Source organism: Sapajus apella, unplaced genomic scaffold, assembly GCF_009761245.1.
Source record: "Sapajus apella isolate SASKATOON/1434 unplaced genomic scaffold, GSC_monkey_1.0 scaffold30, whole genome shotgun sequence".
Lineage (NCBI taxonomy): Eukaryota > Metazoa > Chordata > Mammalia > Primates > Cebidae > Sapajus > Sapajus apella.
This window is the reverse complement of record NW_022436970.1, coordinates 1,356,465-1,376,762: the sequence shown is the minus strand read 5'-3', so window position 1 is coordinate 1,376,762 and position 20,298 is coordinate 1,356,465. Positions and strand designations below refer to the sequence as shown.

Here is a 20,298-nt window from a genome sequence, read left to right as displayed (position 1 = left end):
AAGATGCAAATATGGGGACAGATTGCTATTTTCACACCGACGGCTCTGTCCAAATTCTGTCAAGAAAAGTAATTGAACAAAATATTCTATTTTTATTTAGCATAAAAATACACATGCACACCCAGAAAAGACAGGAAGAGTGGATTTTAAAAGTGCTAACAGTGTCGGGGCATGAGATTTCAGTGAGATCATAGTTATTATTTTTTCCTTTTTTGAATTATGTATTCTCCAAGTTTTCTACACTGAATGTGTATTATTTTAAATTTAAAATATTTTTTATTTTGTAGGTTAGACATGTAATATGTATTCTAACAGCAGTCTTTTTTTATCTTCAAGTTTAGTGAATCATTAAAAAAATTATTTTCTTCAGAAGAAACTTTCAGTTGTCACTGTATATTGACCTTAAATTTCTGGCTTAGTTGATCACTGCTAACTAATCCTATTCCCTTAAAAAGTTTTTCAAGATTTATCATTTTAAAAACAAGTAGCAAAGCTGTTTTCCGTTGGGGCGAGAATTTTGGTTTAATATAAACTGTCCTTGCCTGAAGTTCTAACAAAATCCAATTTTTGTACCCTTAAAAGCACCTCAATTCCATAGTGATAATTTTTCTTCCACAGGAACCCTTCTAGCCAAAATTCAGAATCAATTAAATGTTCTCTTTTAGGAGACAGCCAGCATGGGGAATTGTGAGTCTATGTAAAGTCTACATATTTTAACATTTAAAATGTTTTCCTTGTCCCCAGATTCTTATATGGGAAGTCTACATGTATTCACCTTATAGATTAAATGAAAATCATCATGGCCATTTCCACAAGGACTGTTTAAAATATGGGCAAGCTTCTTTTTACCTGTGTCTAGATCTGATTGTAATTCCCATTTTAATATCAGCAGGCACAGCTGTTTGGTCTAGAAATGGAGGACAGGCCTCATCGTCTCCTAATTATGAAGGACCCTTACACTCTTTGGTATGTTTCATTTGCTAATCTCTGTTCCACCCATTTCCAAGTCATGTTCTTTCCTGTTCAGTCGCCTTTGTTCCCCAAGTTTCTGATTTTCCCTGTTAGTAACTTTAGATCAGCGTTAAGCACAAAAGCTCCCTGGAGCCAGAGTCATTAGGCTATGCTTGTTCCTATTTGGAGATGGGAACCCAGATACTACTGTAATGGAAGCCCAGGGCTGTAAATATCTAGTACCAGATAAAATCCTGAAAAGGCAATGGCCTCCTCCCCATATCTAGGAAAGATCTCTATCAATGATTAAATCACTTCCCTGCTATCAGAGTGCTGGAACTTCAGCCAAGTCTCATGCCTAGAACGTTTGATTCTGTCTACCTCTTCTTTGCTTTCTAGAATAACAGGTTTACAAGAGATTCCCTTCTCGTAGAAACCCAGTGATATCCTTTGTGGTAGAGAAGTGCCTACTCTTCCAGGAGGGAATAGCTGAAAATTTCCATGGACATAATTAATTATTATAAATACTGTCATGATGATTCAGTGTCTGACACTTTAGTTTTTCTCTACTCATGATGGTGGGGGCCAGAAATATGCATGGAACAATGCTCATTTTGCAGCATGTAGGCTGTACATGAATCTAGTGGGAAGGAATAGGAGTGAGGGAGAGGAGCCTTTTAGTTCCTCAGGGTTGAGTTTTTCTTTCCTCCCTCCTATCTTAAGATGACACGTGGAAGAAGGCATAGATTTATCTACCTGCCTTAGTGCTGTCTTATCTTCTACCCTTTCAGCTTAACCTTTAAGGAAAACCTAAAAAGAAAAAACAAAGGTGGATTTCCCTCCTTTGTTGTGTTCTTTCTTGCTATAGTGTATCAATCATTCAGCTATGCATTTTGACCAATAAAGGAAACCATACAGTGAAACATAGATGCACTACCCAGCCCAATTAATCTGCAGACCACATCCAGATAATTAGTTGTTTTAGCGTTTACCTTCATCAGTTATTCTCTGGAGCCTATTCGTCAAAACCAGGCTTTGTCCAACTATAGAACTGTAAAGACAAGTTGTATAGTTATAGACCACAGCTTCATTCTGTTTGAATTCTGAGCACTGAAGAAGAGATTCACAAGCAGAAACTGCTTTCTCCACCAGGAAGCTGTGAGCCAGAAATTGTGATAGGCACATGTATGATTTCACTTCCTGCGTATATTTATACTCAGAAGTAAGTATGTATTATCATTCCCATATTTATAAATTAAAAAACATATACTCCAAGAGGTTTAGTAACTTTTCCAAGATAAATATATAGCAAAGCTAGCAGTCTAGGGGAGGGAGTTTAACTCCCAAACCTACCAAATAAAAATGCTCTGCACCATACACTACTATATTAGATACACATTCTTCCTGTCAGTATACTTAGAAATTGTTTTTCTCTTGCAATTGAGCTGGTATACCTGTTTGCACAGCCCATTTGAAATCAGAATTGACTGTAGCATGATCTAGTGCAAAGAGTCATTAGATTTAAAATCAAAAGACCTAGATTCCAACTCTGACTTTACCATTTCCTGGCAGTGTGACACTACGTAATTAATTCATTTAGTGTCTTTGAGCCTCATTTTCATGTCCATATGGAATGGATCACACTGTCTTCCCTGCCTGCCCGTACTCATGTGAAACGAGGATCAATGAGATGGTATGTTTTAAAGTATACGCTGGAGCGTGGGATTTGGTATCATTATTGATCACAGTTTTTAAATGAATACATAGCTACATGTCATTTTTCTTCACTGAAAACTTTAGGCATTGTCTAGTTGTGAAAAACTAGGATCCTAATGGCAAGGATGAACAAAGGTTGGTTGGTATTTAATGGTTTAAAGTCATGAATTCTGTACTATAGTTGGGGCTTTGAAATCAGTTAGATGCCGCAGTGAACAGTTGATTCAAGTGTTTGTGATTCTTCAGTTTTAAAATCTTATATCAGTTTAGTTGACAGAATTTCTCTAACTTTTTCCTGTAACCATTTTGAGGCCCTTACATCCCACCCGCTGGTTTTGATGCCAGAAAGCCAGAAACAGCGGTTAAAAACTCAACAAGAAATTATCATCCGTATGCTTTTCCCTGTCTTTGATTTGGTACTTAGCACTGTGTGATATACCACAGGGAAGGCCAAAGAAATATACCTTCAGGAAAGTAATTTCGTTAAGAAACTATAAATAGGTCATCTTTTCAGTGGTAATTGTTTAAAACTCTTTAACTTAATGCCTGCCAGTAAGTTCCTTAAATTCAATGAATGTTTTTCTCTTCTGAAATAAATCTAAATTATCTTTCAAGCTAAGGCAGTACTGTATAGCACATGTATGTTATCATGTCCTGGAATAATTACTGAATTTAGTTTGTTCATGAAAAATAACACTGTAATTTTAACATTAACATGTTCTACCAGTTTTCTGAAAACAACACTATTTGCATTATTGTTTTAAGGAAATACACTTTATTGGAAACGTATTTAGAAACCTGCAGTGTGGTTTTTATCAACTGAAGTTTTACTTAGGTAATTTGGAAACGCATTTTGAGCTAAATCAAATTTTGCATCATTTGTTAACCAACAGCAAAGCCGAATTGAAGATCGTTTAGAAAGACTGGATGATGCTATTCATGTTCTTCGGAACCATGCAGTGGGCCCATCCACAGCTATGCCTGGTGGTCATGGGGACATGCATGGAATCATCGGACCTTCTCATAATGGAGCCATGGGTGGTCTGGGCTCAGGGTATGGAACTGGCCTTCTTTCAGCCAACAGACATTCACTCATGGTAAGTGATAAAATTTGTAGACTCTACAGTTATCATATAGAATTAGAATTTCAGGTATAAATACTACTGTTGCTGCTGTTTTTTAAAAAAAATCAACTTTATTGAGATATACTTTAACATACAATGAGCCCATTTCAAGTGTACAATTTAAATGTTTTAATGTATTCACAGGGTTGTGCAACCATCACCACAGCCTAGTTTTTGAATATTTTTGCCCTCTGCAAAAAGAAAAGAACCTCTTAGTGCCCAGTAAGCAGTCATTCCCCATACCCCCTACTTCAGCCCTTGCCAACCACTAATCCACTTTCTGTCTCTATAGATTCACCTATTCTGGATATTTTGAATATATGGAATCATGCAACATGTAGTGGTCTTTTTTGACTGGCTTCTTTTGCTTAGTATGACTGTTGCAGTTTTCCCATAGTTTGCCACATATTGAGCTTCATTCATTTTTATTGTCAAATAATATTTCACTGTATGGACATACCACATTAAATTTATCCATTGATCAGATGATGGACATTTGGGTTGTTCCCTCTCCTTGGCTATGATGAATAGTGCTTCTGTAAATATTCATGTTTGAGGTTTTGTGCAGGTAGATGTTTCCCTTTAGAAGTGAATTGCTGGGTCATTGTTGGTGTTTGAAATTACTCATTTTGGTGACCCTGGCCAAAGTGTACAATTGAAGTTCATATTATGATAGGACATTGCTAGTAATTCAAATTCTTGGTTTTTTTTTGAAATTAAAGAAGCCAAAATAGTGTCTGTCAATTCTGAGTCTGGGAGATAGAAACACATGGTATATTTATTTGTATACATACACTGTGTGGGACTGTGTAATTTAATAGAGTAGCTTTACCTCTACCTATTTAGAGTAAGTCTTTATTTGAATAATATTTAAGCAGATTTGTCCATATTACAATTGGATTTTATTTTTCCTCATTACTTTTGAAAAGATTTTGGAGATAATTCTTTTTGAGGATGTTTATGACGATTCAGAGGCTCTTCTTAATAAAATATTTTGATGACAATTAATGAGGTGACTAGAGTGGTGGAGAATGTAACTTGATGAGTGATTCTCTGTAGTTCTGCTCCTCACAAGTTCCTACCTGGTCTCTAAGCACCTTAGTGTCCTGTTTGTCCCTTACAGGCTTGTTAAAAGTTGCTTGGATGAAGGTCTATTTTCCATTATCACTGTAGCATTTCTTGTTTAAGCATGGTTTCAAAAGGAAATGCAAAATACGTACGAATTGTGATGAGGTTCTTTTAAGTTCTTGCTCGATAGTATTCTCCTGTCCATCTTTTTCGGTTTCTCTTAACGAAAGACTAAGTTTAAGAGCACCATTCTGAACGGTGTAGTATTGAAATCTGCAACCAATTTGAAACCAAAAATACTGGTTTATAAATAGAAGCAACTAACATCTAAGATGTGGAAAGATATTTTTGAATGCCAAAGTGAAATCTTTTTTCTTTGCCTTGACCTCTGCCCTAAAAATTCATCACTGAATAAAAATTGTTTGTATGTTCATGGCAGTTGCTGAGAGTTTACAAAAGGAAAGTCTAGATTTTAATTTAGCTTGGCCTCAGGTAATGTGTTAAATACACTTGGGATGCATATAATATGAGATTTTCATTTGTACAACTCTTTTATTTTTTTAACTACAGTGTTTAAACAATACTGCTTTTAATTAAGAAATCTGGCTTTATTAAAAGCCAGATCTGTGACTTATAACCATTTCTGTATATCTGCTCTTAATCAAGAGAAAAATAGTTTAATTTCTGTAGCTGTGTTCATTTTGCATATGTTAAACGGATGTAACATGCACCCAGGGCATTGCTTCAGAGACAGTCTTTTCCATAAATATGTAAAGTTTTTCTTAAATACCAGATGTAGGTTAAGTGGTTCTTTTAAATATTAAACTATACATAAATGCTTTTTGGAACTATTTGACCTTTGAATTGCCTTCTTTTTGAGTCTGATTCAGAGGTGGGATGGAAGGAAAAGACTAGGCTTACTTTGGGAGATGAGAAGTTGGACTGACCTCAGTAGAAGGGAAAGTGAGATGCTAGAATAGAATGGTAGAAAAAAGGAAATAGCCAATATTACACAGAAACCTCTTCGATTGGATCGCGCGCACACACACACACACACACACACACACACACACACACGTAATAAAGCCACCAGTTTTGCTGATAAGGAAAAGTTCCTGTTTTCTTATCTGAAGACATTTAATATTCAATCAAGTACAGCCACAGAGCCAGCCAGATGATAGCGTAACTCCAAAGATGTGGCATGTCATCAACCTGCTTCCCTTTGAACCAAATGGGGTTTTGCAGTCTCTCTTCTTTCTTCTTGAAAACCATTCAGTGAGTCCCCAGAATCTGAGCTCCTCAGCCTGAAACACTAATGTGTGTGAAAGAGATTGGTTTGGCCTATCTTTCCCGTGCAAACTGGTATGAATTTTAAAACAAAAACATAAGAACAAAGGAAATAGTTTTTGAATTTAATCAGTCTGAAGTTAGTCTTTGACCATTTGATACATTCCACAATAAAAAGGAAGTTTAAGGGGAAGGAGAATAAAACACTCACCCCCCCCCTTCCCCCCAACAACAAAAAAATTCAAGGAGGATACTGGTAATGTTTTCCACATTTGAATTTTAATACATGAAACAGGCTATAAAACTTTGGCCAGCTGCAGTAAATAAAGTAGCCGTGGGAGGTATGCACCGGAAACTTCAGCAGAAAGCACTGGTGAGAGTCTCATTCCCAACTACACACCTTCGTTTGTTGTTCTGGAGCGGAAGCGAGTTGCAGTAACTTGATACTTATCCCAGTCCCGGTTTTGTTTTGAGCACATCACCTTTCTAACTCTCCTTAGTAATTCCTTCTGATTAAAGAATAGGCAGCTTTGAATCCTCTCGACCTCCGTCCTCTTCTTGTTTCCTCTCTCTCCTCCTTCCAAAAATCAAAACAAAATGGCTTGATAACTTGGAAGGTGATATAAGCGTTTCTTTCTGCAGCAGCTTGAAATCGTGGTGGGGAAAACTGTGGTTCTGCCTTGGCTGTTATCTCATTTAATTGCTAACATATTGTCCTTAGCTTTTGATTCATAAAATGTTTTCCTTGGAGTTCTGAAGTAGGTCTTCAGTGATTTACTAAGTATTAGTATAATGAAAGAGATTTTTTTTCACAGTGGCATGGCTCATAACACCAGAGTGGATGTTTGTATACTTACAAGCTTTCTGGATGATATTATTCAGCTATGCTTCTTTCCTGCTCAAAAACCTTCCCTGGCTTTCCATTATCTACAGAATAAAGATCAATTCCTTAGCTCAGCATTTGAAGCCTGTTACCATTTACCGAAAGCCTTATGTTGAGCCCTTCCAATCTGCAACAAGTCTTCCAGCAAGACCAGGCTGTGCATATTACCAGAATTCACCCTGTATGTTTTCCGTCAGTACTTTTGTATCTCTGTCTTGTCCAGCCCTATCTGCTTATCTCTGTACACCTAATACTCACCCATTCTCAAAGTACTGACTCAAATCATTCCTCTTCCAGGAAGCCTTCCCTTGCTACCCCACCCATGCTAGCCATTTTTTTTCTCTACTCTTACAGCTCTATGAATCATACCATTTCTAGATATTTGTCTTACCCAGCTCTGCATAGTTGTGCCTCTTTTATGGGTATGACTCTGCCTTACCAACTATTGTAAATTCCTCAAGTCCCACATATTACATTTTGTCTCTCTCCCCCCGACCCCCGTAAATAGATCATCCATAGAAACAGGAGAAAAGACACGAAGAAACTAACATATTCTGAGTGCCACATGAGTTGGCAGCCCCTCTGCTAGGCGCTCCGTGTGCATTGTCTTAGGCAGTCTTCACAGCTGCCCAGTGAGGATGACGGTAGTGGCCATTTCAGGTGTCGGTAAAGTGAGCCCTAGGAGGTTTGAGCAGTTAGTCGCAAGTCACGCAGCTGGATTTAAACTCAAGCACATCAACTCCAAATTCAGTGCTCTTTTTTACTACCAGGCACACTCGCCATAGATTATCTATGAGAACACCTTTTGATAATTTATTTTAAATGCTAGGAGCCTGTGATTTTCAAACCTTGATAAGTGTTGATTGGCAAAAGAAGTTTCCAGGTATTCCATGGCGGGTTTGCCAGAGCAGCTCTCTACCCCAATGTACAGACAGAGAACTTTCCCTCCAATGTGGTGGCATGCTTAGATTAAAATTACCACATTATCTACCCACTTATTCTTAAACCGACATGTTTGTGCTGACTGCCTAAGAGGTGTGAACTCTCCCTACCAGGGTGCTTGAGGTAGAAAATTTTAAGTTATTTAGTTATTTTTCTTACTATAACCACCCACTTGTCCTCTAGAATTAAAGCAGAAATCTCTGCATGTAGGAGAATAAGGAAATAACCAGGTCTTCACTACCCTAGTTAGAAACTCTTAACAACTGGGGTCCCCTCTGTGCCTCAGAGACCTCCATGGTTAATCCCGATATTAGATTAAATTTTAGATTTCTTATAAATTATTGAAAGGGCAATTTTCCAAATACAATTCTGTCCGTTATTCATTCAGTATTCAGATCCACAGATGAGACCTGAAAAGAAGCCTTTCAAATGACCTCCCTAACCTCTTTTTTAACTGAGTAAGAACAAAACCCACATCAAACCTGTCTTTCTGTGACTCTGTGTGCTCCTGGTGATTTGTTGGTAGAGTCAGTGATTATGGGATCATTGAGCTAAAAATCCTCTCTACTATTCATATATTGCGTTAGGGTAGCTCTCAGATCCTTTTTGTTTAAAGCCTATTTATTCATTTCAATAACATTTATCCATGGTTACCAAGTGTAGGCTCTGTGCTCTCAAGGAATTCACAGACTAGTAGGAAAAGATGTGTATTTAAGCAGATTGTTGCCTGCCACTCTGCTATGCCCTCTGAAAGATCAGGGGCCCAGCTCTTACCCAGTAGTGAATGATTACATGGTTGCTTGGTGGAGGAGTGGTCATCTCCTATGAGAAACTGTTCTAGGTGACTTAGGGATGGGGGAGTCCTGTGAAACTTACTCCCCATACCTGTCCTCCACAGCATCCCTCCAGAGTCCTGCTAATGAGGGGTGTGGAAGCCATTTCAGAAACCACCAATAAAAGTGGATCTTAGCCCAGTTTTCCTCTTTTCAGTAACAATTTTAGTTTTACTTTGGATTAAATGCAGTCTATCAGAAGTATTCATTAGGCAAAGAAGCCTCTTTTTATTTAACTGACATTAAATACACAAGAGCTTTTACCTCTTAGGGCTTCACAGGACAACTTCAGTTAGTTTTCCTTATATAGTTAAGAGCTCACACCACTGAATTTTAGATTCTAAAAGTACCCTGGAAATCACTTAGCCCATTGCCCTTCTTTTGAAGACTGAGTTCTAGGAAGGGGAAGTGACCAAACCATGGGCACTCAGTAGTAGGATTAGAAACCACACAAAAGAGGCTGGATGTGGTGGCTCACTCCTGTAATCCCAGCACTTTGGGAGGCTGAGCCGGGTAGATCACTTGAAGTCAGGAATTTGAGACCAGCCAAGATCGTGCCACTGCACTCCAGCCTGGGTGACGAAGTGAGACCCTGACACACACACACACACACACACACACACACACGCACGCACGCACACGGAAACCAGACAAAACAGCAACTAGACTAGCACTCTTTGTATTACATCCCACACTGCTCAGCTGACTTCCTCTTTATCCTAATACCATAGCCATTTCAAAACTCTGAGTGATATTAAAAACCATTCTGTTAGTCTGACTTAACTAACAAAATCCAAGAAAACTCTTTAGTTGCCCCTAGACTGCCTGCAACGAATTGCTATTTAGCTCTGCCAATAGTATTTGGCAAAAAGAGAGGGTAGGGGGCATTGGTGTGATGGGGCATTTACTGGTTTCGAGTCATGGGAGCCACAGGAGTCAGAAAATTCTGTTTCTATATGGACCTCTTCAACAAAGATATGATCAACAGAGGCATCAGCATCTTTAGTCTTGCTTCTCTTGGGCTTTCACAGGTTTTGATTCCATAAAGTTCTGTGTCTATTTGAGTGCATCCTTCATTTCTAAGCAGTTATTCCCATGGACTCTCAGGGGCATTAGAGATTATCTCTACTGAAATCCTCCTACAGATTCCCCACCAAGCAGTTAACAAGCCTTGATCAGCCTTCTGCCTTCAAGGGTGACTAGCTCCAAATGCCCATAAAGTTCATTTTCATCAAATGTTTGAAAGTTCTTCCTATGTCCGGCCCAAATTTGCCTTTTTTACTACAGTCCTTATGTTCCTGCCCAATGGAATTGTCCCCAAGTCAAGCCTAACAAGCACTTGAGAAACTCAGTTATTTGAAGATTGTCTGCTCAGTGTTTTTTTTCCTCTCGATGAAACATCAGTATCTTCAAATATTGAACCTGAAGAAAAGTTCGGACTCCCTGTCGTGAACACCACCACTTCCCAGTGCATTCTCCCTAGGTTAGCAAGGATGCCTTTTTCTCTGCAAGAACCTTTTGGTGTGTAGAATCGCAAACTGAACACAGTGCTCCAGCAAGTTTCAAGTGGACTAGGGTGGATCTGTCTCCTCCCCCATTCAGTACCTTATATCTTCATTAAGGCCACCTAACAAAACTTGTGTTTGATGCATTCATTGTCCTGCTGATGTATATTCAATTTGTAATCAGCTGAAATCGGTAAGCCACATATCTCTCCAGTCTCATTGTGTACTTTTTGCTGTCTCTGTACAAAACTTCATGAAACCCCATTGAAAGTCGTATTGTAGCCTCAACCTGATTCCTGTTTAATGGTTTCCCTGAAGCCCTCCTTCAGTCACATACTCTGCCATCTCTGTTGTTGGCAAATGTGATGGGTATTACTAATGCCTACATCAAAGCCACCAATAAAAATATTTCCAGGGGAGGGAATTGACCAGAAGGCCTTGAGGCTCAGAGTTAGACATTCTTTCTATACATCTGCTGTCTCTGTCCTTAGAGTTTGACCTCTCAGCTGGTTCTGTCTCCCTCCTTACACACCGTGCAGCCCACCTTTTCTCATTTCAGCCGTAGCATTGTCACAAGAGGCCAGGTGTGCAACACTCCCTGTGAAGCAGGAAATGAGGTTTGTCCAGAATGCCTTGCTCTGGTGGAACCAGACTGAGTTTGAGAGGCCATGCCTCTGTTTCAGAGCACTTTCAAAACTATTTTCTGAATAGCCTGTTATAGAATTTCACCCAAGCTATTGGTGGTCAACATCATCTTTCAATAGCTACTATCTTGTTTTTCTTTAAATTAGGATATTTGCCTTCTGTAGCGTTCCATCATCTCTCCTGATCTCCACAACTATCCAGTATTTCGGAGAGCAGATTAGCAACCTCAACTGAAAGTTTTGATCTTTATCAATATCATCCATTATTTTGTAAAACTGAAAAGAAAAAAAGGACAGGGAGAAAAAAGAACTTGAAGAAATTCTTTAACCTTGGATTAGTTATAACAACTGCAGAATCCTTGAATTTACCACTTAGTATTTATATATTAACATAAATATAAGTCAAAAGAATTTGAATACGGCAAAAGCAGTGAGATCCTTTAAGCTCTGTTCAGCAACCCCTAAGAAAAGTGATTAGGACACTGTGCATGCCTAGATGTAAACGCGGTTGGTCACATTATGTATTTCCCCTTCTTTCCACATTAATACATGCTTTACTCAAATTCAGACCCTATGATATTGAAACAGACAGTCTAGTGTTGGATGTTTACCTCAAAACCCTGCTCTCTCTGCACCTAGGACAAACAAGTCCTAGTTCTCTAGCGTTTAGCATCTTGGAGTCATGCATTTTAAATAAATCACAAACAAAAACCTTGTTTTCTTTCCCAGTTTTAAAATATAAAAGATATATACACACACACATATTTAAAACAGACCCTATAACCTCATCATATTCTTAACATGGTTTTCTTCTTAAATTATGGAGAAAAAAAAAGGCTGACACTTTTAATAGCACAGTAATCATCATTTTTTAAATGAACTGTTACAAGGACATAATCTTAAACTATCCATAATTTGGAATAGGCACAACTGTGCATTTAAAAAAATGTAATATTGCCCTTACTTTCTCAAGAAAGCATATTTTCTGGAGGGAAAAGTATATATTGTATATATTAGAAAATACACATATGTTCATTCACTCATTCTGCATCTGCTGTGCTTCAGTTGCTATATGAGGAGGCATCATTTATGGGGATGCATAAATGTATCTGATCGTACAGGCCTTTTATCCTGGTGGGAGGATAATGCAAACACGGGTCTGACTATAATACAAGGCAGAATTATGAAATGACCTGAGAAGCGATTCAGACAGCTAAGAAAAGCTTCCCAGAAAAGATGGCATTGAGCTCGTATTTGAATCCACATAGAATTTCAACAGTTAGAGACAGGATAGAAAAGGTATTGCAGAGCCATTTAATAAACTTGATTTAAAGACAAAAACAGAAAATAAAGGCTCATGCACCCAAATGGAAGCAGGAAAATTGCCTGATGATACCAGCCTTTGTAGCTTGCCAGCCAGGGCTGCATTGGGTGAAAAGCCCCTCCACAGCACGGCAGCTCCAGCAATTGGCTTGAATATTTCACATGAGAGTCCACGGGAAGAGCGAGCTTTCATGTATATTTTTTACATTCAAATTAAGTTAACTCATGGAATTTTCCACCCTTAGGAATTAAAGTAGCAACTCATGAAGTAATTCAGTTATGTCATTCATACCAAAACAGAAAATACTGGAGCAACTTGGCACCGTTTAAAAGCCAAGATTAGGCCTTGGCCATTTTATATTTTTTCAAATTCCGTGGCCGTTGTGTTATTTTAACTTTTACTGTGGCTGTAAATTTTTCAAATCAAAAGTATCTTAATTGCTTAGAAAACAGAAGTTTAAAATGGGTTCATAGTAAGAAGAGGGTTTAGGCAAAGCAGCTTTAGGAGTGAGAACTGAAAGAAAAAAACTGTAGCATTGCATTTTCTGTAATGTGAGGGTTCTACCTAATTGGTTGACATTCACAGTTGTGCATAATTATAGCTTCCTCTATATCCATAAATCATCTTAGAACTGTAAAGTTGAGTTTAACCAAAAGATCTGTCCAGTATTAGTTAAATGACATCTTTAGGGAAGCATTGTCCTGATACAATAGCTACATTCATTTTAAAGCAGTTAATTGGACGCATTGTCAAAAAGCACAGTATTGAGTTTCCACATTTTAATTTCACGTTTGCCTTCTCCCTGGCTTCTGCACACGGACGGGTCTCTTTTGGAGCTGAAAGTGTGTGAAAGTTATTGGAGAATGGTGGTCTCTGGGTAATGTTTCTGTAAGCTGCCCAAAATTTTCCCCCTGTAGTCTAGATGGGAAACAGCTGGTTTTTGTTTAAAAAGCTGTTTTGCAAAATGTCTGAATCTTGAGATATAGAACTGAGGTCACCATTAAAGCAGGTGCTTGGGAGCAAGTGAGAAAGACTCCAGGGGCTAGAGTCTTCTGCAGGGCACTTCCTATTAGAAGAAGCAGCATTGAAGTTTGCTCCTTTATTCAGAACACAGACAGATAAAAGTATTCATAAGTAAGAGCATTAGCAATACTACTAGATATTGAGTATTTTTAAACATAACCAGCCCTCAAGTGAATAATTAGCTCAGTATGAAAGAAACTAAAATGGTCATTTTTCTCACAGGGCTTCAAGATACAAGAGCCCAAGGCTCTTGTCTCCTTTGGATATTATAAGTGCTTGAATTTCCTCTTTAAACACACCAACAGTAAAAGAACTACTATTTCAAATAAGCAGTAACATAACTGACTATATCTTCTGAGGTTTTGGATGTGATCTAAGGGAAAGGGGGAAAAGAGACCCGACTTGGCAAGACCCATACCAAAGCAGTTTAGGGGAAAAAAGCAAAGCAAAAAACATGTGGAACCACTAAAGGCCAGTGCACGTCAGGTATCCACCAGTCTGAAGATGAAAGGAAATAAGCCTCCTCCCCTGGGAGCTGGAGGTTATTAGCAGCTGTTTATCCAGTCGGGAATAGAGATTAACATTGTAATTTTTTTTTTTAAGAACTAGAAAAAAATTTGTTTGGGAAGTTGGCTTTTCATATCAAGTCACTGTGCCTTGCCAAAAAAAACTTCCTTTCTCAGAACTCATGTACTAGCATTGAGCAATGTTATGATTCTCTGAGAAACTCTGGATTACCGAAAAGTCTTTCTCCATTAAATAGAACAGAAAAGGACAGAGAAATGAGTGGATGTTTGCCACTGTCATATTGCAGTTGCACTGTTTACAATGTGAAATTCACTGTTTGGTCTCTTACCTGTTCTCCAGACTGACTCTAAGTGGGGCACTCCGCCCTCTACCCCTCACACACACCCCCACAATTTAATCATTGCCACTCTAAGGTGCACACGATGGGTTCTGCATCTACCTACTGCTTGTGAAATGGCCTTTCACGAGATATTGGGGAAGCTGCTTAGTACTCTGGGTGCTTTATTCTCAAAAAAAAAAAAATGAGTTGGATATTGGTATTTTTTCCCCTGATTTAATGCTACTCTTAATGTCATTTTCTTTTATTAAATCCTTTCTCCTGCTTTTGATCTTATTTATAGCAGAGCCACTGGTCATATGGAAACTATTATTGTATAGCTGCGAGATGAAAGACTTCATGGCAATTAAATAAGAGCGAATCATTTGGGCCAATAATACCCAAGTACAGTGAGGTACCATTTGTGTCCAAAATGCCCTCTGTTGTTCACTTTGTAGCAAAGCCATTGAACTTTACAAAGGGCTTTACAAAAATCTGCTTTTTCTCAGAAATAGGTAGTCTGACAATATGAAAACACATGTTAACACACAGTCCTTTGCTGCTAGCTTCTTCACACATACACTGCCTAAATCATGCCACTTATTGATATAAAACGAAATTTTCACTTCAAGTGGGGATGTTATTTAATTGTGTTAAGCGTCAGCTCTTAAAAAATATATTTGGATAATCTATATCAAAATTCTACCCATCATTCAAAACCTGCCTAAAATGCCATGTTCTTCTTAAAGTCATCCCCTGGCTTCCCAAACGGATACAACTTCATCGTTTTTTAAAACCCTAGATGACCTTGTACTCTTTTATGACATTCATCGTCTTTTGCCTTGTATAGTAATTATCTTATCCCACCATTACAATATCAGTGCCTGTAAAGTCATAGACGTGTCTTTTATTGTTTTTCCCTGCAGATGCCCGTATAGTGTCTTGCATGTAGTAGACTTTCATAAGGCATTTGTTGAATTAAGTGAAATGTTTATTACTTGATAGAAACATCCTAAATATATATTTGACAATATCAGAGGCCTTAGATTTCACACAGTCTCATAGATCCATACCATTTGTGTTGTCATTTACTAAGCATCTAATTGTACATTGTACTATTACACAATGTGCAACTGTGGGATGGGATGCTCACAAATGGAGACAAGTAAAGGCTTTACAAAAGGCAGCAAAACAAACTCATTGAAGTTTGTGCCCTGCACCATTCAACAGTGACCTTGAGTGTGTTTTAAGGGTGGTGCCTGTGATGCATAGGCAGCTCGGTGAGGTGACAAGAAAGTGGAGATTTCTGGAGATTCACTCAGCCCTGAAGGGTCAGAGTAAGGAGATCTGTGGAGCTAATAAAAGAAGCAGTTGGTGAGTTGGGAGGAAAAACCAGCCCAGCAGACAGAGCAGGGAGGGCTTTGTTCAAGCCTTAGTGATGTGGGCATGAACCCAGCAGATGAGGGGCCATGCACAGGTAATTAAACATTGTAGTGAGGAATTTAAAAATGGGAGGGAACTGCAGTGGTCTAGGTGTCTAGGTGAAGGATGCATCAGCACAATCTGGTGATCTTAGACTGGATCCATACAGCAAGCAAGAGCCAGGCTGAAGCCTTAGTATTGCAGGGGACCACTTGTTGGAGAGAGAATATTGTATGTAAAAGATGAGTATTTAGAAAGAGATGGCAAAGAAATGGTTCATTTGTTTAGGTGAGCTTCTTTACACTTCTGCCGTTCCCAAATATATTACAATAAGCATGTGTTACTTGGATAACAAGAAAAGTGTTAAAAAGTAAAGGCCAGTTGGTAATGGTAAATCACTAGGGATCCTCAGGGATGGGCTGCCTGGACTTGCTAAAAAGTGTGTGGAGGTCAGCAGCATGACTGTGCACTCGCACAGGTGTGCTTGCAATTAAGGCATTCAGAATTCCAAGTGTAAGTCGAGTGTTCAGTTGCCTTTTCCTTCCCTCTAAACAGAAGCTGTTTACACATCATTGCTAGACTTCACCCTATTCTCTGTGCTAGATATGTTTGGTTCACTAGGATGGATTAACTTTAGTTCCATACCACCTACTTACTGGCCTACTCTACGGAGCAAGGAAGAGACGGAGGAGTGGGCTCTGTCCATCTCCTGCCACTGTTCCCCAAGTGAGTTGCATCCAGTTATGGTTTCCACCATAGGAAAATGATGTTGAGAATTGAGAGTGTGGGGTGGAGATATAGAAAAGAGAAATGAAACAGTTTTAATAGATGGAACGTATGAGTTAGTACAAGAAAGATGAACTGAGGTCAGTTCACATCCATTTGCATTTCTTGAACTATATCACAGGATCATTCGTTTAACCATTTTGGTGAACATCCAGGGGAGTGAGTTTCAGACCAGCTGATCACATGATAGACAAGCACTGCCAAAGTCGGGATCATTTAGATCATGTTTAAATCCTCTTGAAAATTATTATCTGGAGAATAAATATTAAATAAATCTCCAAGAATTGCACAATAAGGAATTACCTTACATTTCATACACTGCGTAAGTGAAGCTGTGATATTTCTGGAAAACAATGTAGGTGTTCTCAAGACAGTTATGAAATCTTCTCCCAACAAACATTTTAAAAACAAGTAAAAATCCAAGCAAGAGAATTGAATCCAGATCTGATGTTAATGAAAAGTCTCTTAAAGGTTTAGTCACATGTATTAAAGAAAAATAGTCTGATAATTTTTTAAACTGAGAAATAAGGAAATTATCTTTGTGGTTGGAATGTCCCAGATGTTAGCTCTTTTTCCCACACAGGTGGTTATTAGAGGTAGGTCTTGTTTTCTGCAGCGTCTCTGTGCCTCTGGTGGTGTTCTACCAGTATCTGTCTACTGCTGCCATTTCATGAACTTCCAAGTTCCCATCTGCAAGGCATTAAAAAAGTTTGCATGACTGCTTCTCACCTCTGTAAAAGATGCACTTTTGTACTAAATGGTGTTTTGCCCATTTGAAAAAATAAGTTTGCTTTCCTCTAATATGACAGAGGTCTGGCAAGATAATTGAAACTGAAATCTAGCACTCTACAACTGTCATGTATAATTGATAGTTCATGGGGAGATTACAGTTCAGACACCAAAACTGTTTTCTGTATCAATGGGTTTCTAATTACAGTGAAAGCCCATCAGCTTTTCTTTTGTGTTAATGGAAAAACAAGAGAGAAAAGTAACAGTAAGTCACAGTTACCAGGACTTCTGTCTTTGTCCCATTTTCTTCTTCTTTCTAAAAACAAACAACAACAAATGCTATGTCTAAAATTTGAAACCAGATGCCATTAATAACAAACTTTAGTTTTGATGTACCAAAATGTTTGTAATAGTATATCCAGTTTTGTGTCATTACTTGGTCTAGAAATTGATGACAAGTTTCTTAAAGTTCCCTTTCTGTACTCTTTTAGAAGGATTATGGTAGAATAGAAGTGACTGAGGTCTGAAAGCCTGTTTTGAAGCAGTTATCTCTGGAGATAACATTAACTAGGATTGAATAACTGCCAAATGAAATTTAATACATTTTCCCATCCATGAAATAGGCCTCTTAAATACAACAGAATAATTACTTTCACAATACTCCCTGGAAACAAAGAGAGCAAAAATATTGAATGCCTTTTTTGTTTGTGGTGTTTGTTGTTAGCTAGAGGATAAGGACAAGGATATTTACCAAGATGCTGTATGCATCTCCATATAAAAACAGCCCTGCCAACAGCCACCTAATTTGAATCTGCATGTCTTTTAAATCTGTTTATGTTGGAAGGATAGTGGCAAATATTAAATTTTATAATTTAGTTAGACATTTTGGCCTTGGCCTGAGTTAATGAACTATGATTTTTCCCTACAATAAAGAAAATGGAAATGATTTTCCTCTCTCTCTCTATATATATATGTGTATGTATGTTACATGCTTGTATCCAGGTGTGCATATACATGTATACACACACACACACACTCTCTCTCCCTCTCTCTCTCTCTCTCCCTCCCTCGCCCCCTCCTCCCCTCTCCCTCTTTCCTTCTCTCTCTCCCCCTCCCCCTGCTGTTTTAAAACAAAAGCTCTGGGAAGTAAACACCTCTTGCCCCTTAACTTTGCTCCCCTCTCCTATATAATTATTGGATGTTTTCTGAGTTCAAAATCTGTTTTAGTTCTCTAACTAAATATCTAAAGTTAGATCTGCAGTCACTTCACCATTCTTGGCCTTAGCTTTCTTCTCTGTAAATGAAGAGTTTGACCTAACTGATATATAACCATGGTCCTCTGAGCCCTTGAAGTGTAAGTTCTGTGATTTCAAAGTGCTTCTAACAATTTATCAAGCCCTTTCTTGGAAACTGAGGTTATTTAAAATTATATGGTGCTTATGTGATTTGAAAGAATTATTGCATATCTAATGACATTTAATTATTTCCAATGACAAATTCACACAGAAAAATTTAAATAGCTGTGTTGTAATTTGAATATAATTTGACCTAAGATACGATGTAACTCAGATATTTACACCTCCACGTACCAGCCAAAATGTGGAAGGGGCAGGCCAAGCAGGCCGTGTTTGGACTACATGACCTTGTCTCCTCTTCCTCCTTTGTAGCTCTCTGGACCAGGAAAATGCCTGGCATTAAGGTGGCCCATTCATAGGATGACCTATGTCTGCTTCAAAATGAGCTGGACCATCCATGATCTTGGCATTCTGAACTCAGAAATACTAAGACAGAGAGGAAGTTAGCAGCAGGTACAGAACCAGAAAGAATGTACCAAGAGGTATCATGAAGAGAGTCCAGTCTATCGTCATGAGGGAGCAGAAGCCAGAGAGAAGCAGAGGTGCCCCCAGAGAGAGGAGAGAGGCTGAGTAGTCCAGGAGAGTCAGGAGTGAGTGGCATTAGCTTCCCCAGAGCTGAGTCCAAAATCTAAGCAACAGAAATCTTAATGATAAATCTCTTACTTGAACAAACTCAAATAGGTTTCTCTTCCTTGCTATTAAAACTACCCTACTAAATTGATCAGTGTACAGATCCCCCCAAGAATCATTATGAGCTCCACGAAAACTGGGACCACATCTGAGGTATTTCTCGTTCTTTTCCCCAGTACCTCGCAAAGTGACAGGCATGGGCTAGATTGGAAAACGTTTGTTGAATTAGTAAATGTACTCTCTGACCAATCAATGAATAATCTTGAATAATTTTTAAACTTCACTTCTATCTTTTACTTTTAGCATAGATTATAACTAAAACTGCATTATATGTGACTGTGGGAAGACTCACATTTTCAATGAGTATTAATAAAATTAACTGTTTTCATAAGCTGGCTTTAACTTTAGAATATTGTTATCTCTATGAAAAGGTTATCAAAATAGAGCTTTAACGAAGTATAGATTTTCTAAAAATAGGCACCAAATGTCTTTCTTAGAATTGATTTGTAGAAATCTGCTTTTTCCTAGTCACATTATGGTGTATTTAATTTCAGAATGCCAAGATCATTGGCTAGCCCAGCTCATTTTGATGAAGCAGACATGGGTCATCCTATCAATGAGCTGCCTTAATGCCCGTGGACAAATCCCTGACCCTTGTATATACAGAGGACAGTGTGGGTTTCTCCATCTATTTCTGTGTTATTCTAGTAATGAATTTCTGCTGACCATCTACCATGTTTCTTCCCTTGTCTCTTATGTGACCAGAAATAATGTTTCTGAAAGAGAAGTAAACAGGGTTAGAAACATGCCATCTGTGGCCAAGGAAACAAGCAAAGCAAAGCCAGTTCTTCAAATTGGAATAGTATTCCACAGCCACAGGCAGTGGAATTGATACTGATCCTGGAGAATCAAGCTCATTATTACATGGATCTGGATCTGTCAGAGGTCATTCACGTGACCTGGAATAGACACAGTTACGAGGGAAGCCTTAAAACATCAGGACAAGTTAGCTGGGTGTGGTGGCGGGTACCTGTGACCCCAGCTACTCGGGAAGCTGCGGCAAGAGAATCACTTGAACCTGGGAGGCAGAGGTTGCAGTGAATAGGGCTCACGCCACTGCACTCCAGCCTGGGCAACAGAGTGAGACTCTGTCTCAAACAACAACAACAACATCAGAACAACTTTGTCTCTAACATTCTTTATGGAAAATTATTGATATTATTTGAGATGGT

The 20,298-nt window shown here is 38.5% G+C and overlaps 1 protein-coding gene across 50 annotated transcripts in view; it reads left to right on the top strand.

Moving 5' to 3' along the window:
• Window positions 1-20,298, top strand: part of TCF4 (transcription factor 4) — a 370,299-nt gene that overhangs the window by 335,346 nt on the left and 14,655 nt on the right. For 42 of the 50 annotated variants that reach the window (XM_032293849.1, XM_032293840.1, XM_032293846.1 and 39 more), the window contains 2 exons: window positions 890-966; window positions 3,561-3,764. In XM_032293849.1, coding sequence (XP_032149740.1) covers window positions 890-966; window positions 3,561-3,764 — 281 coding nt within the window. The remainder of the gene's footprint in view (window positions 1-889; window positions 967-3,560; window positions 3,765-20,298) is intronic. The other 8 variants (XM_032293844.1, XM_032293835.1, XM_032293817.1 and 5 more) reach the window with 1 other exon arrangement.